Source organism: Salmo salar, chromosome 09, assembly GCF_965601325.2.
Source record: "Salmo salar chromosome 09, fSalSal1, whole genome shotgun sequence".
Lineage (NCBI taxonomy): Eukaryota > Metazoa > Chordata > Actinopteri > Salmoniformes > Salmonidae > Salmo > Salmo salar.
Window position 1 is genome coordinate 5,250,769 of NC_138299.1, and position 23,512 is coordinate 5,274,280.

General features: G+C 43.6%; 1 protein-coding gene across 1 annotated transcript in view; it reads left to right on the forward strand.

Annotated features, from left to right (window-relative positions):
* The window catches only part of LOC106610601 (leucine-rich repeat and fibronectin type-III domain-containing protein 2), a 226,610-nt gene that overhangs the window by 197,624 nt on the left and 5,474 nt on the right, over positions 1-23,512 (forward strand). The window contains exon 4 of the mRNA XM_014210003.3: positions 15,282-16,677. Within this exon, the coding sequence (XP_014065478.1) occupies positions 15,302-16,677 (1,376 nt within the window). The 5' untranslated portion in view covers positions 15,282-15,301. The remainder of the gene's footprint in view (positions 1-15,281; positions 16,678-23,512) is intronic.

Genomic DNA, 23,512 nt, shown 5'->3' on the forward strand with positions numbered 1-23,512 from the left:
GAAGGGTCTCGCATCAACTCATGATCTCCTCCCAGGTCCAACTCAACTTATCCTCCATGGCACACTGCTTGGTCCTTCTGTGGTGGGATATTCTGTCACGGTCGTAGAAAAGGTCTTTATTTGCAGTGAAACTTCCAAAAAAACAATAAACCAACAACAAAACGTGACATCAGTGGTGCAACATGCACATACACAAAACAATATCCCACAAATGCAGGTGGGAACAGGGACACCTTAAGTATGATCCCCAATTAGAGACAATGATAATCAGCTGCCTCTAATTGGGAACCATACTCAAACATAGAAATATATCGACTAGAACACCCCCTAGTCACGGCTCTCGACCTTCGCCTCTGGAGTGGGTCTAGGGTTTCTGGGATAATGGTGTTAATGTGAGCCATGACCAGCCTTTCAAAGCACTTCATGGCTAAAGACGTGAGTGCTATGGGTCAGTAGTCATTTAAGAAGGTTACCTTCGTGTTGTTGGGCACAGGCATTATGGTGGTCTGCTTAAAACATGTTGGTATTACAGACTCGGACAGGGAGAGTTTGAAAATGTCAGTGAAGACACTTGCCAGTTGGTCAGCGCATGCTCGCAGTACACGTCCTGGTAATCCGTCTGGCCCCGCAGCCTTGTGAATGTTGACCTGTTGAACCTGTTAGGGCTAGGGGGCAGTATTGACACGGCCGGATAAAAAACGTATTAATTTAATCTGGTTACTACTCCTGCCCAGTAACTAGAATATGCATATAATTATTGGCTTTGGATAGAAAACACCCTAAAGTTTCTAAAACTGTTTGAATGGTGTCTGTGAGTATAACAGAACTCAAATGGCAGGCCAAAACCTGAGAAGATTCCATGCAGGAAGTGGCCTGTCTGACAAGTTGTGTTTCATCTTGGGTCTTTTTATTGAAGACTGAGGATCTTTGCAATAACGTGACACTTCCTACGGCTCCCATAGGCTCTCAGAGCCCGGGAAAAAGCTGAACGATATCGAGGCAGCCTCTGGCTGAAACACTTTATCGCGTTTGGCAAGTGGCCGATCAGAGTGCTATGGGCTTAGGTGCGTGCCCGAGTCGACCGAATGCTTTATTTTCTTTCGTCTGTTTACCTAAACGCAGATTCCCGGTCTGAATATTATCGCTTTTTTATGAGAAAAATTAGTAAATCTGACTTTGGTGAGTGCTAAACTTGCTGGGTGTCTAAATAGCTAGCCCTGTGATGCCGGGCTATCTACTGAGATTATTGCAAAATGTGCTTTCACCAAAAAGACATATCGAGTGCATAGAGGAGTTCTGTATCTATAATTCTTAAAAGAATTGTTATGCTTTTTGTGAACGTTTATCATGAGTAATTTAGTAAATTCACCGGCAGTGTTCGGTGGGAATGCTAGTCACATGCTAGTCACATGCTAATGTAAAAAGCTGGTTTTTGATATAAATATGAACTTGATTGAACAAAACATGCATGTATTGTATAACATAATGTCCTAGGGTTGTCATCTGATGAAGATCATCAAAGGTTAGTGCTGCATTTAGCTGTGGTTTGGGTTTATGTGACATTATATGCTAGCTTGAAAAATGGGTGTCTGATTATTTCTGGCTGGGTACTCTGCTGACATAATCTAATGTTTTGCTTTCGTTGTAAAGCCTTTTTGAAATCGGACAGTGTGGTTAGATTAACGAGAGTCTTGTCTTTAAAATGGTGTAAAAAAGTAATATGTTTGAAAAATTGAAGTTTTTGCATTTTTTAGGTATTTGAATAACGCGCCACGGGATTACACTGGCTGTTACGTAGGTGGGACGATTTGGTGCCACCTACCCTAGAGAGGTTAAAGGTCTTACTCACATCGGCTGCGGAGAGCGTGATCACACAGTCTTCTGGAAAAACTGGTGCTCTCATGCATGTTTCAGTATTATTTGCCTCGAAGCGAGCATAGAAGTAGTTTAGCTCGTCTAGTAGGCTCGTGTCACTTGGCAGCTCTCAGCTGTGCTTCCCTTTGTAGTCTGTAATGAAATGCAAGCTCTGCCACATCCGACGAGCGTCAGAGCCGATTTAGTATGATTCGATCTTCGTCCTGTATTGACGCTTTACCTGTTTGATGGTTCGTCGGCGGGCATAGCGGGATTTCGTATAAGCTTCCGGGTTAGAGTCCCGCTCTAAAAATCAAAGTCAAAAGATTCTCAGTTTTTATATAATCTGTCTTTCTCATATGATCAAATTGCAGGAAGATATTGCACGCATTAAACTGACTACTCCAGGTGAGAAGCGGTGTCTGTCATCACAACTGACAGCTCTCACAGCGGGAACCAGTCGGGGGTGAACTATGGTGTTCTGAGAGGGTCACATAGCACGGAGTTCTGCTAATATTTCTCCAGATTAATGTAGTACCACTAGAATTTGAAATGAGTGCGAAGCGAAAACCCTGAAAGAGAACGTGATTGATGGCTGTAGAGGAAAAGGGCTGCCTACTGGGTAAATGGAGGGATTGAGTTCACTTTGATTGCATACATTTTTCCTTGCACCTGACAGTCTTGTTAATGAAGGTTCACATACTGTAGGCCAGAATGTCCATAGACTTAAACATCTGTATCTGAAAGCCATTTAAAACCTAATGCTGGATAACACAAGACATTTTAAATATGGAGAGGGTACTGCACCTTACATCTGTCTGTAGAGATGTGTGGGACAAAATATTCTACAATGTCAATTTGGAAAAGTGTTCTGAAATGTAAGCTGCAGTAGGAAATATGATGTCTGAAATGCATTGGTTTATGCAGGTTTAACATTTTTGTTTTATGAAGTTACATCTCAAATGTGCTGCCAATTGGTTTAATTGAATCTCAAATGCACTTTCTCCCCTTTAAGGTCATCATCAGCTGTATAGTTTAATCATGCAGGAGCCATATGAAGATTGTGTTGACCTGTGAAAGGCGCATTCATATAATCTAGCTGTCTACTTGTATATGTCATGTTGGAAACCTTGGTATGCTGGGAGTTGTCATGCTCATTTAAAGGGGGGCTGAACTTCCTGATTTGGCCTCATTTTTCATATTGCTCATTAAGAATGCTAGCGGCCATGACTGAAGCCAAACAAGAGTTGTGTTGGGGGTGTGGTTTGATGTGGGTACTGTACACACAGTACTTTCCCGGGAACAGGCCCAAATCCCAGTCATTTGCGTGAAGAGAAGACGGAGAAAAAGGGGGCGGAGATCGGGCTGCCTTCTGAGAATTCGTAGGCCGAGCGAGTAAACCCCCACTGCCATCCGGTCTATTGGCAAACATTGGAAAATAAAATCAATGATCTACGAACAAGACTAAACTACCAACGGGACATTAAAAACTGTAATATCTTATGTTTCACCGAGTCGTGGCTGATCGACGACATGAACAACATACAACATGGGTTATACACTATCGGTAGAATAGAACATCAGCCTCTGGTAAGACAAGGGTTGACAGACTATGTATATTTGTAAACAACAGATGGTACACGATATCTAAGGAAGTCTCTAGGTTTTGCTCACCTGAGGTAGAGTATCTCATGATAAGCTGTAGACTACACTATCTACCTAGCTGTAGCTGTCTACATACCACCACAGACTAAGGCTGGCAATAAGACCGCACTCAATGAGCTGTATACTGCCATAAGCAAACAGGAAAATGCTTATCCAGAGGTGGCGCTCCTAGTGGCCAGGGACTGTAATGCAGGGAAACTTAAATCCGTTTTACCAAATTTCCACCAGCATGTTAAATATGCAACCAGAGGGAAAGAAACTTGAGACCACCTTTACTCCACACACAGAGACCCGTGCAAAGCTCTCCCTCGCCCTGCATTTAGCAAATCTGACCAAAGTTCTATCCTTCCGATTCCTGCTTACAAGCAAAAATTGAAGCAGGAAGCACCAGTGACTCGGTCAATAAAAAAGTGGTCAGATGAAGCAGATGCTAAGCTACAGGACTGTTTTATTAGCACAGACTGAAATATGTTCCAGGATTCTTCCGATGGCATTGAGAATTACACCATATCAGTCATTGGGTTCATCAATTAGTGCATCGATGACATCGTCCCCACAGTGACTGTACGTACATACCCCAACCAGAAGCCATGGATTAGAGGCAACATCCGCACTGAGATAAAGGGTAGAGCTGCCACTTTCAAGGAGCGGGACTCTAACCCGGAAGCTTATAAGAAATCCCGCTATGCCCTCCGACAAAACATCAAACAGTCAAAGCTTCAATACAAGATCAAATTGTGCTACACCGGCTCCGATGCTCGTCGGATGTGGCAGGGCTTGCAAACTATTACAGATTACAAAGGGAAGCACAGCCGAGCTCTGCCCAGTGACACGAGCCTACCAGATGAGCTAAATTACTTCTATGCTGACTTCGAGGCAAGTAACACTGAAACATGAGAGCATCAGCTGTTCCAGACAACTGTGTGATCACGCTCTCCGCAGCCGATGTAAGACCTTTAACCAGGTCAACATTCACTAGGCCGCAGGGCCAGATGGATTACCAGGATGTGTACTCCGAGGATGCGCTGACCAATTGGCAAGTGTCTACACTGACATTTTCAACCTCTCACGGTCTGAGTCTTTTAATACTAACATGTTTTAAGCAGACCACCATAGTCCCTGTGCCCAAGAACACTAAGGTAACCTGCCTAAATGACTACCGACATTTAGTAGCCATGAAGTGCTTTGAAAGGCTGGTCATGGCTCACATCAACACCGTTATCCCAGAAACCTTAGACCCACTCCAATTTGCATACCGCCCTAACTGATCCACAGATGATGCAATCTCTATTGCACTCCACGCTGCCCTTTCCCACCTGGACAAAAGGAACACCTATGTGAGAATGTTATTCATTGACTACAGCTCAGCGTACAACACCATAGTGGCCTCAAAGCTCATTACTAAGCTAATGACCCTGGGACTAAACACCCTCTGCAATTGGATCATGGACTTCCTGACGGGCCGCCCCCAGGTGGTAAGGGTAGGTAACAACACATCCGCCATGCTGATCTTCAACACGTGGGACCCTCAGGGGTGCGTGCTTAGTCTCCTCCTTTACTCCCTGTTCACTCATGACTGCACTGCCATGCATTACTCCAACACCATCGTTAAGTTTGCCGATGACACAACAGTGGTAGGCCTGATCACCGACAAGACAGCCTATAGGGAGACCTGGCCATGTGATGCCAGGGCAACAACCTCTCCCTCAATGTAATCAAGACATAGGAGATGATTGTGGAATACAGGAAAAGGTGGACCGAGCACGCCCCCATTCTCATCGACGGGGCTGTAGTGGAGCAGGTTGAGAGCTTCAAGTTCCTTGGTGTCCACATCACCAACAAACAATAAACTAACATGGTCCAAGCACACCAAGACATAGGTGAAGAGGGCACAACAAAACCTATTCCCCCTCAGGAGACTGAAAAGATTTGGCATGAGTCCTCAGATCCTCAAAATATTCTACAGCTGCACCATCAAGAGCATCCTGACTGCCTGGTATGGCAACTGCTTGGCCTCCAACCGCAAGGCACTACTGAGGGTAATGCGTACGGCCCAGTACATCACTGGGGCCAAGAGTCCTGCCATCCAGGACCTCTATACCAGGCAAATGTGGCCATACATTTATCCAAGGCGTAGATGAGTCAGCCCAGCAAACCGGGAACATTCTCAGAACATTAGCTAAGAATCTCATTTAGTTCTAGTTCAGGTTTTATGTAACATTAGGATGATAATAAATAGATAAAATCTAAAAATGTTTTAGATTAAATATAATTGGAATGTTATCCTAACATTCACTAAAATGTTGTGCACAACATCTGTAATAGACACCACAGAACATTCCACATAAGTTTGTATGTTTGTATAAAACATTTTCCTGATGTTGCAAGAACGTTCCTATAACACATAATTCAATCATTTTTTGTTGTTGTTGTTTCCCCCCCCCCAATTTCATGGTATCCAATTGGTAGTTACAGACTTGTCTCATCAGTGCAACTCCTGTACAGACTCGGGAGAGGCGAAGGTCAAGAGGCGTGCATCCTCCGAAACACAACCCAACCAAGCCGCACTGCTTCTTGACACAATGCCCACCTAACCCGGAAGCCAGCTGCACCAATGTGTCAGAGGAAACACCGTACACCTGGCGACTGTGTCAGCGTGCACTGCTTCCGGCCCGCCACAGGAGTCACTAGTGCGCGATGGGACAAGGACATCCCTGCCGGCCAAACCCTCCCGTTACACGGACGACGCTAGGCCAATTGTGCACCGCCCCATGGGTCTCCCAGTCGCGGCCGGCTGCAACAGAGCCTGGACTCTAACCCATAATCTCTAGTGGCACAGCTAGCACAACGATCCAGTGCCTTGCGCCACTCGGGAGGCCCTATAACACATTTAATCTGTTCTTTAAAGGTTCCCAGAATGTTTCATTAGCTTGTGGAAACATCAAAAAAGACATGTTCCCAAAAAACAAAAACTGTCTAGTTGTGCGGATGATTCTACAATGTTTATTTTGTGGTTGAAAAAACATTCAGCTGATGTTACAAGAACTTTCCCAGAACACAGTTTGTATGTTCTTTAAAGGTTCCCAGAATGTTTTATTAGGTTGTGGCAACATTGTGGGGACAAACGTGATGATGAAAGAAAATTATAAAATACAGGGTTACAAGTACACACCATTAACTGTTCTGTGTCCTGATTGACCATATTTGACTGGAGAAAAAAAACACAAGGCCTCAACTATCTCCTGGTGGCACAGAGGGTTAATGATCTGTCTTGGGAACCAAACATTGCAGTTTCACTCCGACATCTTCAGATCGTCAACATATGAAGTGTAAAAAATATGATTATGTTTGTATGAATAAATGCAGTTCAAATGTCCCGACAGAGAGGGCTGCCTCCCTTAAGTATTTTATGTATTATTTCTTACAATGTGTTATTACATACAGCCGGGAAGAACTATTGGATATCAGAGCGACGTCAACTTACCAGCACTACTACCAGGAATACGACTTTCCCGAATCAGATCCTTTGTCCGAACCACCCAGGGCATTTGAAATGATTCCAGAGGCTGACCCAAAATAACACCGCCGGAGAAGAGGAAGACGGAGCGGTCTTCTGGTCAGACTTCGGAGGTGCGCACAACACCCACTGCTTCCGAGTACATTACTTGCTAATGTCCAGTCTCTAGATAACAAGGTCGACAAAATCAGGGCAAGGGTTGCTTTCCAGAGAAACATCAGGGATTGTAACAAACTCTGTTTCACAGAAACATGGCTCTCTCGGGATATGCTGTCGGAGTCGGTACAGCCACCTGGATTCTTTGTGTGTTGCACCGACAGGAATAAACATCTCTCCAGGAAGAAGACTGCCGACCATATTATCTCTCAACAGAATTCTCTTTGGTTATTATCCCCCCCTCAAGCCGATACCATGATGGCCCTCAAGGAAATTGACTGGACTTTATGCAAACTGGAAACCATATATCCTGAGAATGCATTTATTGCAGCTGGGGATTTTAACAAAGCAAATTTGAGAACAAGGCTACCTAAATTCTATCATCATATCGACTGTAGCACTCGCGCTGGGAAAACACTGGACCATTGTTACTCTAACTTCCGCGATGCATACAAGGCCCTCCCCCACCTTTCTTTTGACAAATCTTACCATGACTCCATCTTGCTCCTCCCTTCCTTTAGGTAGAAACTCAAACAGGAAGTCCACGTGCTAAGAACTATTCAACGAATCCACGCTTCAAGATTGTTTTGATCACGCAGACTGGGATATGTTCCGGGTAGCCTCAGAGAATAATATGGATGTATACGCTGATTCGGTGATTGAGTTTATAAGGAAGTGTATAGGAGATGTTGTACTCACTGTGACAATTAAAACCTACCCTAACCAGAAATCGTGGATAAATGGCGGCATTCACGCAAAACTGAAAGCGCGAACCACCGCATTTAGCCATGGAAAGGTGACTAGGAATATGGCCGAATACAAACAGTGTAGTTATTCCCTCCGCAAGGCAATCACACAAGCAAAATGTCAGTATAAAGACAAAGTGTTGCAAATCAACGGCTCAAACACGAGATGTATATGGCAAGGTCTACAGACAATCACGGACTACAAAAGGAAAACTAGCCACGTCACTGACACCGACGTCTTGCATTCAGACAAATTAAACACCTTCTATCCCGCTTTTGTGCTACGGACGCGGCCCGCTAACAAGGACTGTGGGCTCTCCTTCTCAGTGGCTGATGTGAGTAAAACATTTAAATGTGTTAACCCTTGCAAGGCTGCTGATCCAGACGGCATCCCTAGCCGCGTCCTCAGAGCATGCGCAGACCAGATGGCTGGTGTGTTGATGGACATATTCAATCTCTCCCTATTCCAGTCTGCTGTCCCCACATGCTTCAAGATGGCCACCATTTTTCCTGTACCCAAGAATGCAAAGGTAACTGAACTCAACGAGCACTTCTGTCATCATGAAGTGCTTTGAGAGACTAGCCATGGATCATAACACCTCCACCTTACCTGACACCCTAGACCCACTTCAATTTGCTTTCCATCCCAATAGGTCAACAGACAATGCAATCGCCATCACACTGCACATTGCCCTATCCCATCTGGACAAGAGAAATACCTGTGTAAGAATGCTGTTCATTGAGTATAGCTCAGCATTCAACACCATAGTACCCTCCAAGCTCACCATTAAGCTTGAGGCCATGGGTCTAAACCCCGCCTTGTGCAATTGGGTCACGGATTTCCTGATGGGGCCCCCCCAGGTGGTGATGGTAGGAAACAACATCTCCGCTTCACTGATCATCAACACTGGGGCCCCACAAGGGTGCGTGCTCAGCCCCCTCCTGTACTACCTTTTCACCCATGATTGCGTGGCCATGCACGCCTCTAACTCAATCATCACGTTTGCAGATGACACAACAGTAGTAGGCTTGATTACCGACAGCCTACAGGGAGGAGGTGAGGGCTCTCAGAGTATGGTGTCAGGAAAACAATCTCTCACTCAACGTCAACAAAACAAAGGAGATGATTGTGGACTTCAGGAAACAGCAGAGGGAGCACCCTCCTGTCCACATCAACGGGACAGTAGTGGAGAAGGTGAAATGTTTTAAGTTCATCAGTGTGCACATCACGGACAAATTGAAATGGTCCACCCACACAGACAGTGTGGTGAAGAAGGCGCAACAGCACCTCTTCAACCCCAGCAGGCTGAAGAAATGTGGCTTGTCACCTAAAACACTCAAACTTTTACAGATGCACAATTGAGAGCATCCTGTCAGGCTGTATCACCGCCTGGTACGGCAACTGCACCACCCACAACTGCAGGGCTCTCCAGATGGTGGTGCGGTCTGCACAACATTTTACTTTTTTTTTTTTTTGCATCAACGGGGGCAAACTACCTGCCCTCCAGGAAACCTACAGAACCCGATGTCACAGGAAGGCCAATAAGATCAAGGACAACAACCACCCGAGCCACTGCCTGTTCACCCCGCTACCATTCAGAAGGTGAGGTCAGTACAGGTGCATCAAAGCTGGGACCGAGAGACTGAAAAACAGCTTCTATCTCAAGGCCATCAGACTGTTAAACAGCCTTTACTAACACAGAGAGGCTGCTAACCTACATACAGACTTAAAATCACTAGTCACTTTAATAATGCCGCTTTAATAATGTTTACATATCTTGCATTACTCATCTCTTATGTATATACTGTATTTTATACCATCTATTGCATCTTGCCAATGCTGCTCTGTCATTGCTCATCCATATATTTATATTTATAAACTCAGCCAAAAAAGAAACGTCCTCACACTGTCAACTGCATTTATTTTCAGCAAACTTAACATCTGTAAATATTTGTAAATATTTGTATGAACATAACAAGATTCAACAACTGAGACAAACTGAACATGTTCCACAGACATGTGACTAACAGAAATTGAATAATGTGTCCCTGAACAAAGTGGGGGTCAAAATCAAAAGTAACAGTCAGTATCTGGAGTGGCCACCAGCTGCATTAAGTACTGCAGTGCATCTCCTCCTCATGGACTGCACCAGATTTGCCAGTTCTTGCTGTGAGATGTTACCCCACTCTTCCACCAAGGCACCTGCAAGTTCCCGGACATTTCTGGGGGGAATGGCCCTGGCCCTCACCCTCCGATCCAACAGGTCCCAGACGTGCTCATTGTTATTGAGATCCGGGCTCTTCGCTGGCCATGGCAGAACACGGACATTCCTGTCTTGCAGGAAATCACGCACAGAACGAGCAGTATGGCTGGTGGCATTGTCATGATGGATGGTCATGTCAGGATGAGCTTGCAGGAAGGGTACCACATGAGGGAAGAGGTTGTCTTCCCCAGTAATGCACAGCGTTGAGATTGCCTGCAATGACAACAAGCTCAGTCCGATGATGCTGTTACACACCGTCCCAGACCATGACAGACCCTCCACCTCCAAACTGATCCCGCTCCAGAGTACAGGCCTCTGTGTAACGCTCATTCCTTCGACGATAAACGTGTATCTGACCATCACCCCTGGTGAGACAAAACCACAACTCGTCAGTGAAGAGCACTTTTTGCCAGTCATGTCTGGTCCAGCGACGGTGGGTTTGTGCCCATAGGCGACGTTGTTGCTGGTGATGTCTGGTGAGGACCTGCCTTACACCAGGCCTACAAGCTCTCAGTCCAGCTTCTATCAGCCTATTGTGGACAGTCTGAGCACTGATGGAGGGATTGTGGGAAACAGTGTTTAAACCCTTTACAATGAAGATCTGTGAAGTTATTTAGATTTTTATAAATTATCTTTGAAAGACAGGGCCCTGAAAAAGGGATGTTTCTTTTTTTGCTGAGTTTATATTCTTATTCCATTCCTTTACTTACCTACTTGAAGCACAAGCATTTCGCTACACTCGCAATAACATCTGCTAACCATGTGTATGTGACCAATAAAATTTGATTTGAATGAAATTAGAATTGCATATAATATGTTTCTATATCACCTACAATACAGTCCTCAAATGTGAATTACCATTACATCTGGAGAGAAACATAATGGGGATACATCTAATTTTGCTTTAAGGATATACACATTTGCATAATGAGAACGTTGTGGTAATATTAGGTAAAACGTTAATATAACATTCTGAATGTTCTGAGGACCTCAAAGACAAGGTAAAACGTATATTGTGTGAACATCAAGGGAATAGTATGTTAAATCTAAAACAAATATGCTGACTCATTTCAAAAACGGACTAATTTCATTGTTACAACATGTAATGTGCAACCTAACTTTAACATTATATGAATGTCATCACAACTGATCATTTTTTGTGCTTTGGGAACCTCTCTCTTGTAATGTACCCACACTGTTCCCACAACCTAAATAAATGTTTTAGGGACTTTTAAAGAATATAAAACATTTGTTCTGGGAATGTTCTTGCAAATCAGTTAAATGTTTTTTGCAACCTAATAGAAACATTATATACTGAACAAAAATATAAAACGCAACATGCAACAATTTCAAAGATTTTGCTGAGTTAGTTCATATAAGGAAATCAGTCAATTGAAATAAATAAATTAGGCCCTAATGGATTTCACATGACTGGTCAGGGGAGCAGCCATGGGTGGGCCTGCGAGGGCATAGGCCCACCCACTTGGTAGCCAGGCCAACCCACTGGGGAGCCAAGCCTAGCCAATCACACTCCTCCACAAGCCCCCCGACCCCCTCTGATGATCCCGCAGGTGACGAAGCCAAATATAGAGGTCTTGGGCTGGCATGGTCACAACTGTGGTTGTTAGGCCTGTTGGACATACTGACAAATCCTCTGAAATGACATTGGAGGCGGTTTATGGTTGAGAAATGAACATTCAATTCTCTGGCAACAGCTCCGGTGGACATCCCTGCAGTCAGTATGCTAATTGCACGCTCCCTCAAAACATGAGTCATCTGTGGCATCGGAAGTTTACATAAACTTAGGTTAGAGTCATTAAAACTCGTTTTTCAACCACTTCTCAAATTTCTTGTTAACAAACTATAGTTTTGGCAAGTCGGTTAGGACATCTACTTTGTGCACAACACAAGTAATTTTTCCAACAATTGTTTACAGACAGATTATATCACTTATAATTCACTGTACCACAATTCCAGCGGGTCAGAAGTTTACATACCCTAAGTTGACTGTGCCATTAAGCAGCTTGGAAAATTCCAGAAAATTAGGTAATGGCTTTAGAAGCTTCTGATAGGCTAATTGACATCATTTGAGTCAATTGGAGGTGTACCTGTGGATGTATTTCAAGGCCTACCTTCGAACTCAGTGCCTCTTTGCTTGACATCATGGGAAAATCCAAAGAAATCAGCCAAGACAGCAGAAAAAGAATAGTAGACCTCCACAAGTCTGGTTCATTCTTGGGAGCAATTTCCAAATGTCTGAAGGTACCACGTTCATCTGTACAAACAATAGTATGCAAGTATAAACACCATGGGACCACGCAGCCGTCATACCGGTCAGGAAGGAGACACGTTCTGTCTCCTAGAGATGAACGTACTTTGGTGCAAAAAGTGCAAATCAATCCCAGAACAACAGCAAAGGACCTTGTGAAGATGCTGGAGGAAACAGGTACAAAATTATTTTTATCCACAGTAAAACGAGTCCTATATCGACATAACCTGAAAGCCAGACTACGGTTTGCAACTGCACATGGGGATAAAATATCGTACTTTTTGGAGAAATGTCCTCTGTTCTGATGAAACAAAAATAGAACTGTTTGGCCATGATGACCATCGTTATGTTTGGAGGAAAAAGGGGGAGGCTTGCAAGCCGAAGATCACCATCCCAACCGTGAAACACAGGGGTGGCAGCATCATGTTGTGTGGGTGCTTTACTGCAGGGGGGACTGGTGCACTTCACAAAATAGATGGCATCATGAGGTAGGACAATTATGTGGATATATTGAAGCAACATCTCAAGACATCAGTCAGGAAGTTAAAGCTTAGTCGCATATGGGTCTTCCAAATGGACAGTGACCCCAAGCATATTTCCAAAGTTGTGGCAAAATGGACAACAAAGTCAAGGTTTTGGAATGGCCATCACAAAGCCCTGACCTCAATCCTAAAGAACATTTGTGGGCAGAATTGAAAAAGCATGTGCGAGCAAGGAGGCCTACTAACCAGACTCAGTTACACCAGCTTTGTGATGAAAGAAATAAAAGCTGAAATAAATCATTCTCTACTATTATTCTGACATTTCACATTATTAAAATAAAGTGGTGATCCTAACTGACCTAAAACAGGACATTTTTACTGGGATTAAATGTCAGAAATTGTAAAAAACTGAGTTTTAATTGTATTTGGCTAAGGTGTATGAAAATTTCTGACTTCAACTGTATCTCTGTAGAACTGTGATCCACTGTAACCTGATTCTCACAGGCCAGTAATGACAATACTGCAGGTAATTTGATATGCCACACCTGTCAGGTGGCTGGATTATCTTGACAAATTATTAAATGCTCACTAACTGGGATGTAAACAAATGTATGCCCAAAAAGAGAGAAACAAGCCTTTTGTGCGTATGGACATTTTCTGGGATATTTTTTTTTCAGCTCATGAAACATGGGACCTGCGCTTTATGTGTTGCATTTATGTTTTTTTCAGTGTAATAATCAGCTGTTGGCCTCCTGAGTGGCGTAGTGGTCTAAGGCACTGCATTGAAGTTGCTAGCTGTGCCACTAGAGATCCTGGTTCAAGTCCAGGCTTTGTCGCAGCCGGCCACGACTGGGAGACCCATGCGGCGCACAATTGGCCCAGCTTCGTCCGGGTTAGGGGAGGGTTTGGTCCGGGCAGGGATGTCCTTGTCCCATTGCTCTCTAGCGACTCCTGTGGCGGGCCGGGTGCAGTGCACGCCGACACGGTCGCCAGGTGTACGGTGTTTCCTCCAACACATTAGTGTGGCTGGCTTCCGGGTTAAGCGGGCATTGTGTCAAGAAGCAGTGCGGCTGAGTTGGGTCGTGTTTCGGAGGACACATGGCTCTCGACCTTCGTACGGGAGTTGCGCCGACAAGACAAGACTAACTACCAATTGGATTCCATGAAATTAGGGAGAAAAAGGGGTTAAAGTAAAAAATAAAATAATCAGCTGCTCTGGGAAAGTTCTTGAAACATCAGGTGAATGTTTTTTACAAACATTCTATATTCATCACCACGACTGGACAGTTTTTTTTGTGTTATGAGAACATTTGCTCTGAGAACCTTCATAGAACCAATTTTGGTTAGCTGGGAGGGCTGCTTAGATATTCACACAAGCATGAAGGGTGTCTACACGGCCCGACACCTGACCATATTTCATACTGTAGCATCTACTCACGGTGAGGGAGAGAGAAGGGAGGGAGAGAGAAAGAGATCAAAGTGAGGAACAGTGTTAGTGTAGAGAGAGAGATTTGCTATTTGACTCCTGCTGAGTGGAATAATATTCAAATATTATGCTCCTCAATATTTGACTTATCATGTCTAGCATGTTGGGCTAGTGTGACCAGTGCAGTTAAAGCTAGAACTACTGTAGTTGCTCCTGCTCAACAACTGTAATTTAAAATGTTTAGATTAATTTTAAGTGCCTAAACAACATCTTATTAGCAATTGGGTCATTGTAAATGTATAAGCAAAACTAAAAACTACTTTGAAAAAGCAATTCACAACGCAACCGGTGGAGAGCATTTTGTGACTAGAGACCCGGTTGGTTACCAGGTTAACAAAGTGAATTAAAAATGCAGTTGTCTTTGCACTGCAAGAATGGACTAAATTATGAAATGCTATAATTGTGAAACAAAAGGAGACTTACAATAACAGGGTATTTATTAAAACATGCTTTCAAACATGTAGAAAGAATATGCATTTGTATGTCCTGGTTACTGATTTGGTTTGAATATTCCCTAGGTATGATGTGACTGGGACTCATGCACAGTACATACTGTAAATTAACAGTTATGATGGACACAGATAGAGCAAATTGCCTGTAAACCTGCTTACTAACATAATGCTATTGCAAATAGTAACCAACTGCACATGGTTCCTCTCATATTGGTAGTCCTACTGTGTCTTTATTTTACTGAATAAAGGGCTGAGTGTGATGAACTTTAGACCACTGATGAAAGTATGTAATTTAATTATCTGTGCCATCTTTATCTGTAAGGTCTTTTGTCATTACTTGGACGAAATTATCTTACCATGCTCTTCCCTTCTCTCCTCTGTCTTTCGTAGGTCCCTGCATATGATCTACCATGGAGAAAGTGCTCAGCAGCCTCCTGCTTCTGGGAACCGCAGTGATGATGGCCCACGCATGCCCCAAGTACTGTGTCTGTCAGAACCTGTCTGAGTCCCTGGGTACCCTCTGCCCATCCAAAGGCCTGCTCTTCGTGCCTCTGGACATAGACCGGCGGACCGTAGAGCTCCGCCTGGGCGGCAACTTCATCCTCAAGGTCACACCGCAGGACTTTGCCAACATGACGGGCCTGGTGGACCTCACCTTGTCCCGCAACACCATCAGTGCCATCCTGCCTTTCTCCTTCCTCGACCTGGAGACCCTGCGCTCCCTGCACCTGGACAGCAACCGCCTGACCGAGCTTGGACCGGACGACCTGCGTGGCCTTGTCAACCTGCAGCACCTCATCCTCAACAACAACCAGCTCAACTGCATCTCCAAGGTGGCTTTTGACGATCTGATGCTGACACTGGAAGACCTGGACCTGTCCTACAACAACTTGCAGGGTGTACCTTGGGAGTCCATCTGCAAGATGGTCAACCTCCACCAGTTGAGTCTTGATCATAACCTCATCTCGCACATTGCAGAGGGGACATTTACGGACCTGGACAAGCTGGCGCGCCTGGACCTCACGTCCAACCGGCTCCAGAAGCTCCCGCCAGACCCCATCTTCTCCCGTTCCCAGACTAACTTAATACTGACCACTCCCTATGCCCCTCAGCTTTCCCTGAGCTTTGGGGGAAACCCCCTGCATTGCAACTGTGAAGTGCTTTGGCTCCGGAGGCTGGACCGAGAGGACGATATGGAGACCTGCGCTTCCCCTCCCAGTCTAAAGGGACACTACTTTTGGTACGTGCGGGAAGAAGAGTTTGTCTGTGAACCACCCCTGATCACCCAACACACGCACAAGTTGTTAGTCCTGGAGGGCCAAACAGCTAGCCTGCGCTGCAAAGCTATCGGTGACCCAATGCCGATCATACACTGGGTCGCCCCAGACGACCGTATGATTAGCAATTCGTCCCGAGCGACTGTGTACGATAATGGCACCCTGGATATTACCATCACCACGTCCAAGGATTACGGCACCTTCACTTGCATCGCAGCCAACGCAGCAGGGGAATCAACCGCCTCTATAGAACTGTCCATCATTCAACTGCCACACCTCAGCAATGGTACCAACCACACCGCACAGCCCAAGTCCCGGCTCTCGGACATCACCAGCTCTACCAAGACCAGTAAGGGGGAGTCCAAGCCTGTACCGGAAAAGATGGTATCTGTATCGGAGGTGTCTGCATCCTCTGCTCTGGTCAAGTGGACTGTTAGCAAAACAGCACCCAAGGTCAAGATGTACCAGCTCCAGTACAACTGCTCCGAAGATGAAGTCCTGATTTACAGGTAAATAACATTGTGTGACTTTGTTTTTATAAAAATAAAAGAAGTTTTTTTTTTCTATACTTGAGGGTTTGATGAGAGATGGTTGCAAGATCACAATACAGTTTAACAAGTCCCTAGGGTCCCCATTTATCTTTAGAACTTTAGAACGCTTCAGTTGTACGTAACCAGTCTGTCGCCAATTAATTGCTAAATACATCCGACATGTAGCCTACTGCTCTTATGTGTTATCCGAAGAGTATTGATAGCATGTCCTCTTGACACTTTCCTCAATGTTTGCTTTTGATAAGCCAATGCAGACAAGAGATTCTTCAGAGAATAACAATACCTACGCCTGCAATTAACAAGCACTGAGCCAGGCACTTCAACTCAAATTTTTTATCAAGTGAAACCAGCCACAAAAATTATCCAACTTTTTAATCGTTTATTCCTGCAATCCTAACAAAGAGTATTTTTTTAAATGTTCTTTCAACTATTTATCTCAATCCCAATGCCCTAGACAGTTAGGAATACATATAATATTTTTGGGAAATAAATCTGTAGGCTCCCTGCCATCCAAAAATGTAGCTTAAAAAAATAACCACTTGCTTTAGTGATGGAAGATGTCCAAACAACCACAAATGTTCCCACTACAACAAATTAACAGAAAACACACAAAGAAGACTTAGTATAATGATAATTAGCCTGGCAATACAACACTTTACATTTAGGTTGCCTGTGTAGTAACATTGTAATTACACTAGTAACAGCATGTTCAAACCTAATAGCATTAGAATTGCATTAGGAACAGTTACCCCGCCCTGTATTTGACTCCATTGCTATAAGAAGGAAAGGGAAAGACATTGGCAGATCTAGACTAGCAGTCCTGGGAATAAACCATATATCTCCCCTGCCTCACAAGAGCGTGATGTGGTTAAGAATGCTGAGGGACTGTCCCTGGATATTTACTACCCTTACTTTGTTAATAAAATAATTGTGCAGGAATTGGAAAAGCGGGCCACCGGGCTGTTGCTGAATGCAGTTACAGTAAGTTATGTGTTCGATCGTAAACCTTAGTAAACACATGAAATTGAATACCAATGAACCCCCTTAGCAATACTTTACCTTTTAATGGCCGACGTGCCATAGTCCTTTGAGATTTACCTCTTATGCAAGTCCCGGATTCTGAATTGTTTAATAACCGAGAGTGGACACTATGGAGATCTGCTGTTGCTTATTGGTTTACTGGGGGAATGCGATATTGAAATCATGCTCAGAGTTGGGTTGAGATATTATTTTGCTCGAAGGACTGAATAGAACTCATCACCTCTTAAACATAACCTATTATTGTATTCTTATCTGATTTGCTCACCAGGCACATTCAGTGCTAGTTTTTTCAACCTGCTCCTTTACAGACCAAGAAGTAATATAATTTCCTCAATATAGCTACAGCTTTTCTATGTCCAATGAATGTGGCGGACGGGTGACTCAACCGTTTTCCACCCACCCACAGTTTATATGAATGCATTCTTATCCCAGCATTTCTACAAATGTGTTTAAATAGACTGGCGCTGAACATATTGCAGTTCCAAGTTATGAATGCTGTATACAGTGCCTTCAGAAAGTGTTCATACCCCTTGACTTATTCCACATTTTCTTTTGTTACAGCCTAAATTCAAAATGGATTACATTTATTTTTTTCTCACCCATCTACACTACCGTTCAAAAGTTTGGGGTCACTTAGAAATCCTTGTTTTTGAAAGAAAAGCACATTTTTTGTCCATTAAAATAACATCAAATTGATCAGCAATACAGTGTAGACATTGTTAATGTTGTAAATGACTATTGTAGCTAGAAATGGCAGAATCTTTATGGAATATCTACATAGGCATACAGAGGCCCCTTATCAGCACCCATCACTCCTGTGTTCCAATGGCACATTGTGTTAGCTAATCCAAGTTTATCATTTTAAAAGGCTAATTGATCATTAGTAAATCATTTTGCAATTATGTTAGCACAGCTGAAAACTGCTGTTCTGCAATAAAACTGGCCTTAGACAAGTTGAGTTTCTGGAGCACCAGCATTTGTGGGTTCGATGACATGCTCAAAATGGCCAAAAAACAAAGAACTTTCTTCTGAAACTCTTCTTGTTCTGAAAAATTAAGGCTATTCCATGCAAGAAATTGCCAAGAAACTGAAGATCTCATACAACGCTGTCTCATACAACGCTGACTCTAACCAGAACCAGATCTGTGCCTCGACACAATCCTGTCTCGGATCTCTACGGATAATTCCTTAGACCTGATTGCTTGGTTTTTGCTCTGACATGCTCTGTCAACTATGGGACCTTAGATAGGCCGTCATTGTAAATAAGAATTTGTTCTTAACCGACTTGCCTAGTTATATATATATATATATAGACAGGTAAGTGCCTTTCCAAATCATGTTCAATCAATTGAATTTACCACAGGTGGACTCCAATCAAGTTGTAGAAACATCTCAAGGAGAATCAATGGAAACAGGATGCACCTGAGCTCAATTTCGAGTCTCATAGTAAAGGGTTTGAATACTTATGTAAATTAGGTATCTGTTTTAATTTTTTTATACATTTGCAAACATTTCTAAAAACCTGTTTTCGCTTTGTCATTATGGGGTATTGTGTGTAGATGGATGAGGAAAACATTTAATGTTATCCATTTTAGAATAAAGCTGTAACGTAACAAAATGTGGAAAAGGTCAAGGGGTTTGAATACTTTCTGAATGCACTGTATATACGAGGGGTATCGGTACAGAGTCAATGTGCAGGGGTACGGGTTAGTCAAGGTAATTGGGGTAATATATACATGTAGGTAAGGGTAAAGTGACTATGCAGAGATAATAAACAGAGATGAGCAGCAGCGTACAGTTGAAGTTGGAAGTTTACATACACCTTAGCCAAATACATTTATACTCAGTTTTTCACAATTCCTGACATTTAATCCTAGTAAAAAGTCCCAGTCTTAGGTCAGTTAGGATCACCACTTTCTTTAAGAATGTAAAATGTCAGAATAATAGTAGAGAGAATGATTTATTTCAGCTTTTATTTCTTTCATCACATTCCCAGTGGGTCAGAAGTTTACATATACTCAACTAGTATTTGGTAGCATTGCCTTTAAATTGTTTAACTTGGGTCAAATGTTTCGGGTAGCCTTCCACAAGCTTCCCACAATAAATTGGGTGAATTTTGGCCCATTCTTCCTGACAGAGCTGGTGTAACTGAGTCAGGTTTGTAGGCCTCCTTGCTCGCACACGCTTTTTCAGTTCCGCCCACACATTTTCTATGTGGCTCAGTTGGTAGAGCATGGTGTTTGCAACGCCAGGGTTGTGGGTTTGATTCCCACGGGGGACCAGTACGGAGATTTAAAAAAAAAAAATGATATCGTTTAGTACCTTGAGCGTGGCTGATGTGCACCCGTGACCGGCTCGGAAACCGGATTGCACAGCGGAGAAGGTACGGTGGGATTCGAAATGGTCAGTGATCTGTTTATTAACTTGGCTTTCGAAGGCTTTAGATAGGCAGGGCAGGATGGAAATAGGTCTGTAACAGTTTGGATCTAGGGTGTCACCCCCTTTGAAGAGGGGGATGACCGCGGCAGCTTTCCAATCTTTAGGGATCTCGGATGATACGAAAGAGAGGTTGAACAGGCTGGTAATAGGGGTTGCAACAATGGCGGCGGATAGTTTTAGAAAGAGAGGGTCCAGATTGTCTAGCCCAGCTGATTTGTACGGGTCCAGGTTTTGCAGCTCTTTCAGAACATCTGCTATCTGGATTTGGGTGAAGGAGAAGCTGGGGAGGCTTGGGCGAGTAACTGCGGGGGGGGGGGGGGGGGGGGGGGGGGGGGGCTGTTGGCCGGGGTTGGAGTATCCAGGAGGACGGCATGGCCAGCTGTTGAGAAATGCTTATTGGGCGGTTGCTCAGTTAAGCTTCTCTAGTGTCCGTCGAGTTATTTACTCTGAAAATAAGAACCAAACAGTGTGAATGAATGTGAATGTATGTTTGTGAGTGTGTGTGTGTGTGGCGTCAATATTTGTGTGTGTGTTTTGTGTGTGTGGTGTGTGTGTGTGTGGGAGTGTTTGGTTGAGCCCACTGAGTGTATATCAAGCCTGTGCAAGAGAGTTATATAAATAATAATAAAATAAGGGGGTCAATGTAAATAGCCCAGGTAGCCATTTGATTAACTGTTCAGCAATCTTATGGCTTGAGGGTATTTGTTGTTAAGAGCCTTTTGGTTCTAGACTTGGCTCTCCGGTACCGCTTTCCATGCAGTACCAACGGGAACAGTCTATGACTTGGGTGGCTGGAGTCTTCGACAATTTTTTGGGACCCTCTGACACTGCCTTGTATAGAAGTCCTGGATGGCAGAAAGATCGGCCCCAGTGATGTACTGGGACGTATGCACTACCCTCTGTAGAGCCTTATGGTCGGATGCTGAGCAAATCAAATACAATTTTATTGGTCACATGCACGTGATTAGCAGAGTGTAGTGAAATGCTTGTGCTTCTAGCTCCGACAGTGCAGTAGTATCTAACAAGTAATATCTAACAAATAACACACCATACAGTGCCTTGCAAAAGTATTCACCACCTTTGGCGTTTTTCCTATTTTGTTTCATTACAACCTGTAATTTAAATTGATTTTTATTTGGATTTCATGTAATGGACATACACAACATAGTTTCTGACTTCATGTCACTTTCCGATGACCAGTGTTTTCAAAAATACCTTTTAGGTGATTCCAGTATGACATTGTGCCTACCAGTGTAGTGTTATCACCAGTAACATGCTTCTAGGAACCGCATCATCTGAGCCACAACTGTTATAGTGAAAATGACTTTATTTTCCAATGCACATGAGCCCTCAGCATGTGGTGTAGGGCGCTCATCTCTACGGTTTTCATCGGATGCCAATTTTCTTCCTCTCTCAGCTAATAATCCCATAGAGGAAAAAATACACAGCCAAATAGACAAGACCCCATGCTTAATTACGCGGTGTGTCGGTCTGTCTCAGGAGGTACCCCCGCTCAAACAAGCAGCCCACACAATGTTATTATATTAATGGGTGCCTTTTGTAGCATGAGCCATTTAGCCATTTCCGGTACAACAGAAAAATGTCAAAAAATTAAAAAACGTATAACGCGGAAACCAAATGTCCTAGAGACTTTATTTGATGACTTCCCGGAAGACCGGGCCCTTGGAGAGGCCGCCGGCCTATTTAACACCCGCAGACGTCTAGTAAGGGACCGTACATTTGCAATATGGAGATCCTCATCAATCATACGGGAAATGCCACTCGCGTCCCTTATGTAGGCCATTCCACTGCCAATGTTTGTCTATGGAGATTGCATGGCAGTGTGCTCAAATTAATACACCTGTCAGCAACGGAAATAGCCGAATTCACTAATTTGAAGGGGTGTCCACATACTTTTGTGTATACAGTGCATTCAGAAAGTATTCAGACTCCTTCCCTTTTTCCACATTTTGTTACAATACAGCCTTATTCAAAAATTGATTAAATATGTTACGCCCTGACCTTAGAGAGACGTTTCATTTCCTCTAGTTTGGTTAGGTCAGGGTGTGATGTAGGGTGGGCAATCTAGTTTTTGTATTTCTTTGTGTTTGACCGAGTATGGTTCCTAATCAGAGGCAGCTCTCTATCATTGTCTCTGATTGGGAATCATACTTAGGCAGCCCTTTTTCCCTCCTTCAGTTGTGGGATCTTGTTTTTGTGCAGCTCAGAGTAAGCCTGCAGAACGTGACGTTCGTTTTCCTTTTTTTGTTGAGTGTTCTGAGATAAAATTAATCATGAGCACTTACCACGCTGCACCTTGGTCTCCTCCTTACGAACGACGTCACAAAATAAATAAAACATCCTCATCAATCTACACACTATACCCCATAATGACAATGTGAAAACAGGTTTTTGAAATGTTTGCAAATGTATAAAAAATTTAAAACAGAAATACATTATTTACCTAAGTATTTTGGGCTCATGAGTGGCGCAGCGTTCTAAGGCACTGCATCTCACTGCTAGAGGCATCATTACAGACACTCTGGTTCGAATTCAGGCTGTATCACAACCGGCTGTGATCTTGAGTCCCTTACGGCGGCGCACAATTGGCCCAGTGTCGTCCGGGATTGGCCGTTGAAGGCAGTCATTATAAATAAGAATTTGTTCTCAACTGACTTGCCTAGTTAAATAATGGACCCGCTGGTCACTCTGATAGGGCTCCAGAGTTCCTCTGTGGAGATGGGAGAACCTTCCAGAAGGACAACCATCTCTGCAGCACTCCACTAATCAGGCCTTTATGGTAGAGAGGCCAGACGGAAGCCACTCCTCAGTAAAAGTCACATGACAGCCCGCTTGGAGTTTGCCAAAAGGCACCTAAAGGACTCTCAGACCATGAGAAATAAGATTCTCTGGTCTGATGAAACCAAGATTGAACTCTTTGGCATGAATGCCAAGCGTCCAACCTGACAGAGCTTGAGAGAACTCCCCAAATATAGGTGTGCCAAGCTTGAAGCGTCATACCCAAGAAGACTCAAGGCTGTAATTGCTGCCAAAGGTGCTTCAACAAAGTCCTGAGTAAAGGGTCTGAATACTTATGTTAATAGAATATTTAAGCTTTTTATTTCTAATACATTTGCAAAAATTTCTAAAAACTTGTTTTTGCTTTGTCATAAAAAAAATGTAATCTATTTTAGAATAAGGCTGTAACATAACAAAATTTGTAATAAATCAGGGGGTCTGAATACGTTCCAAATGCACTGTATATTTAAAGAATACAATTAGACAGAATACCATCCAGAAAGAGATTTTATCT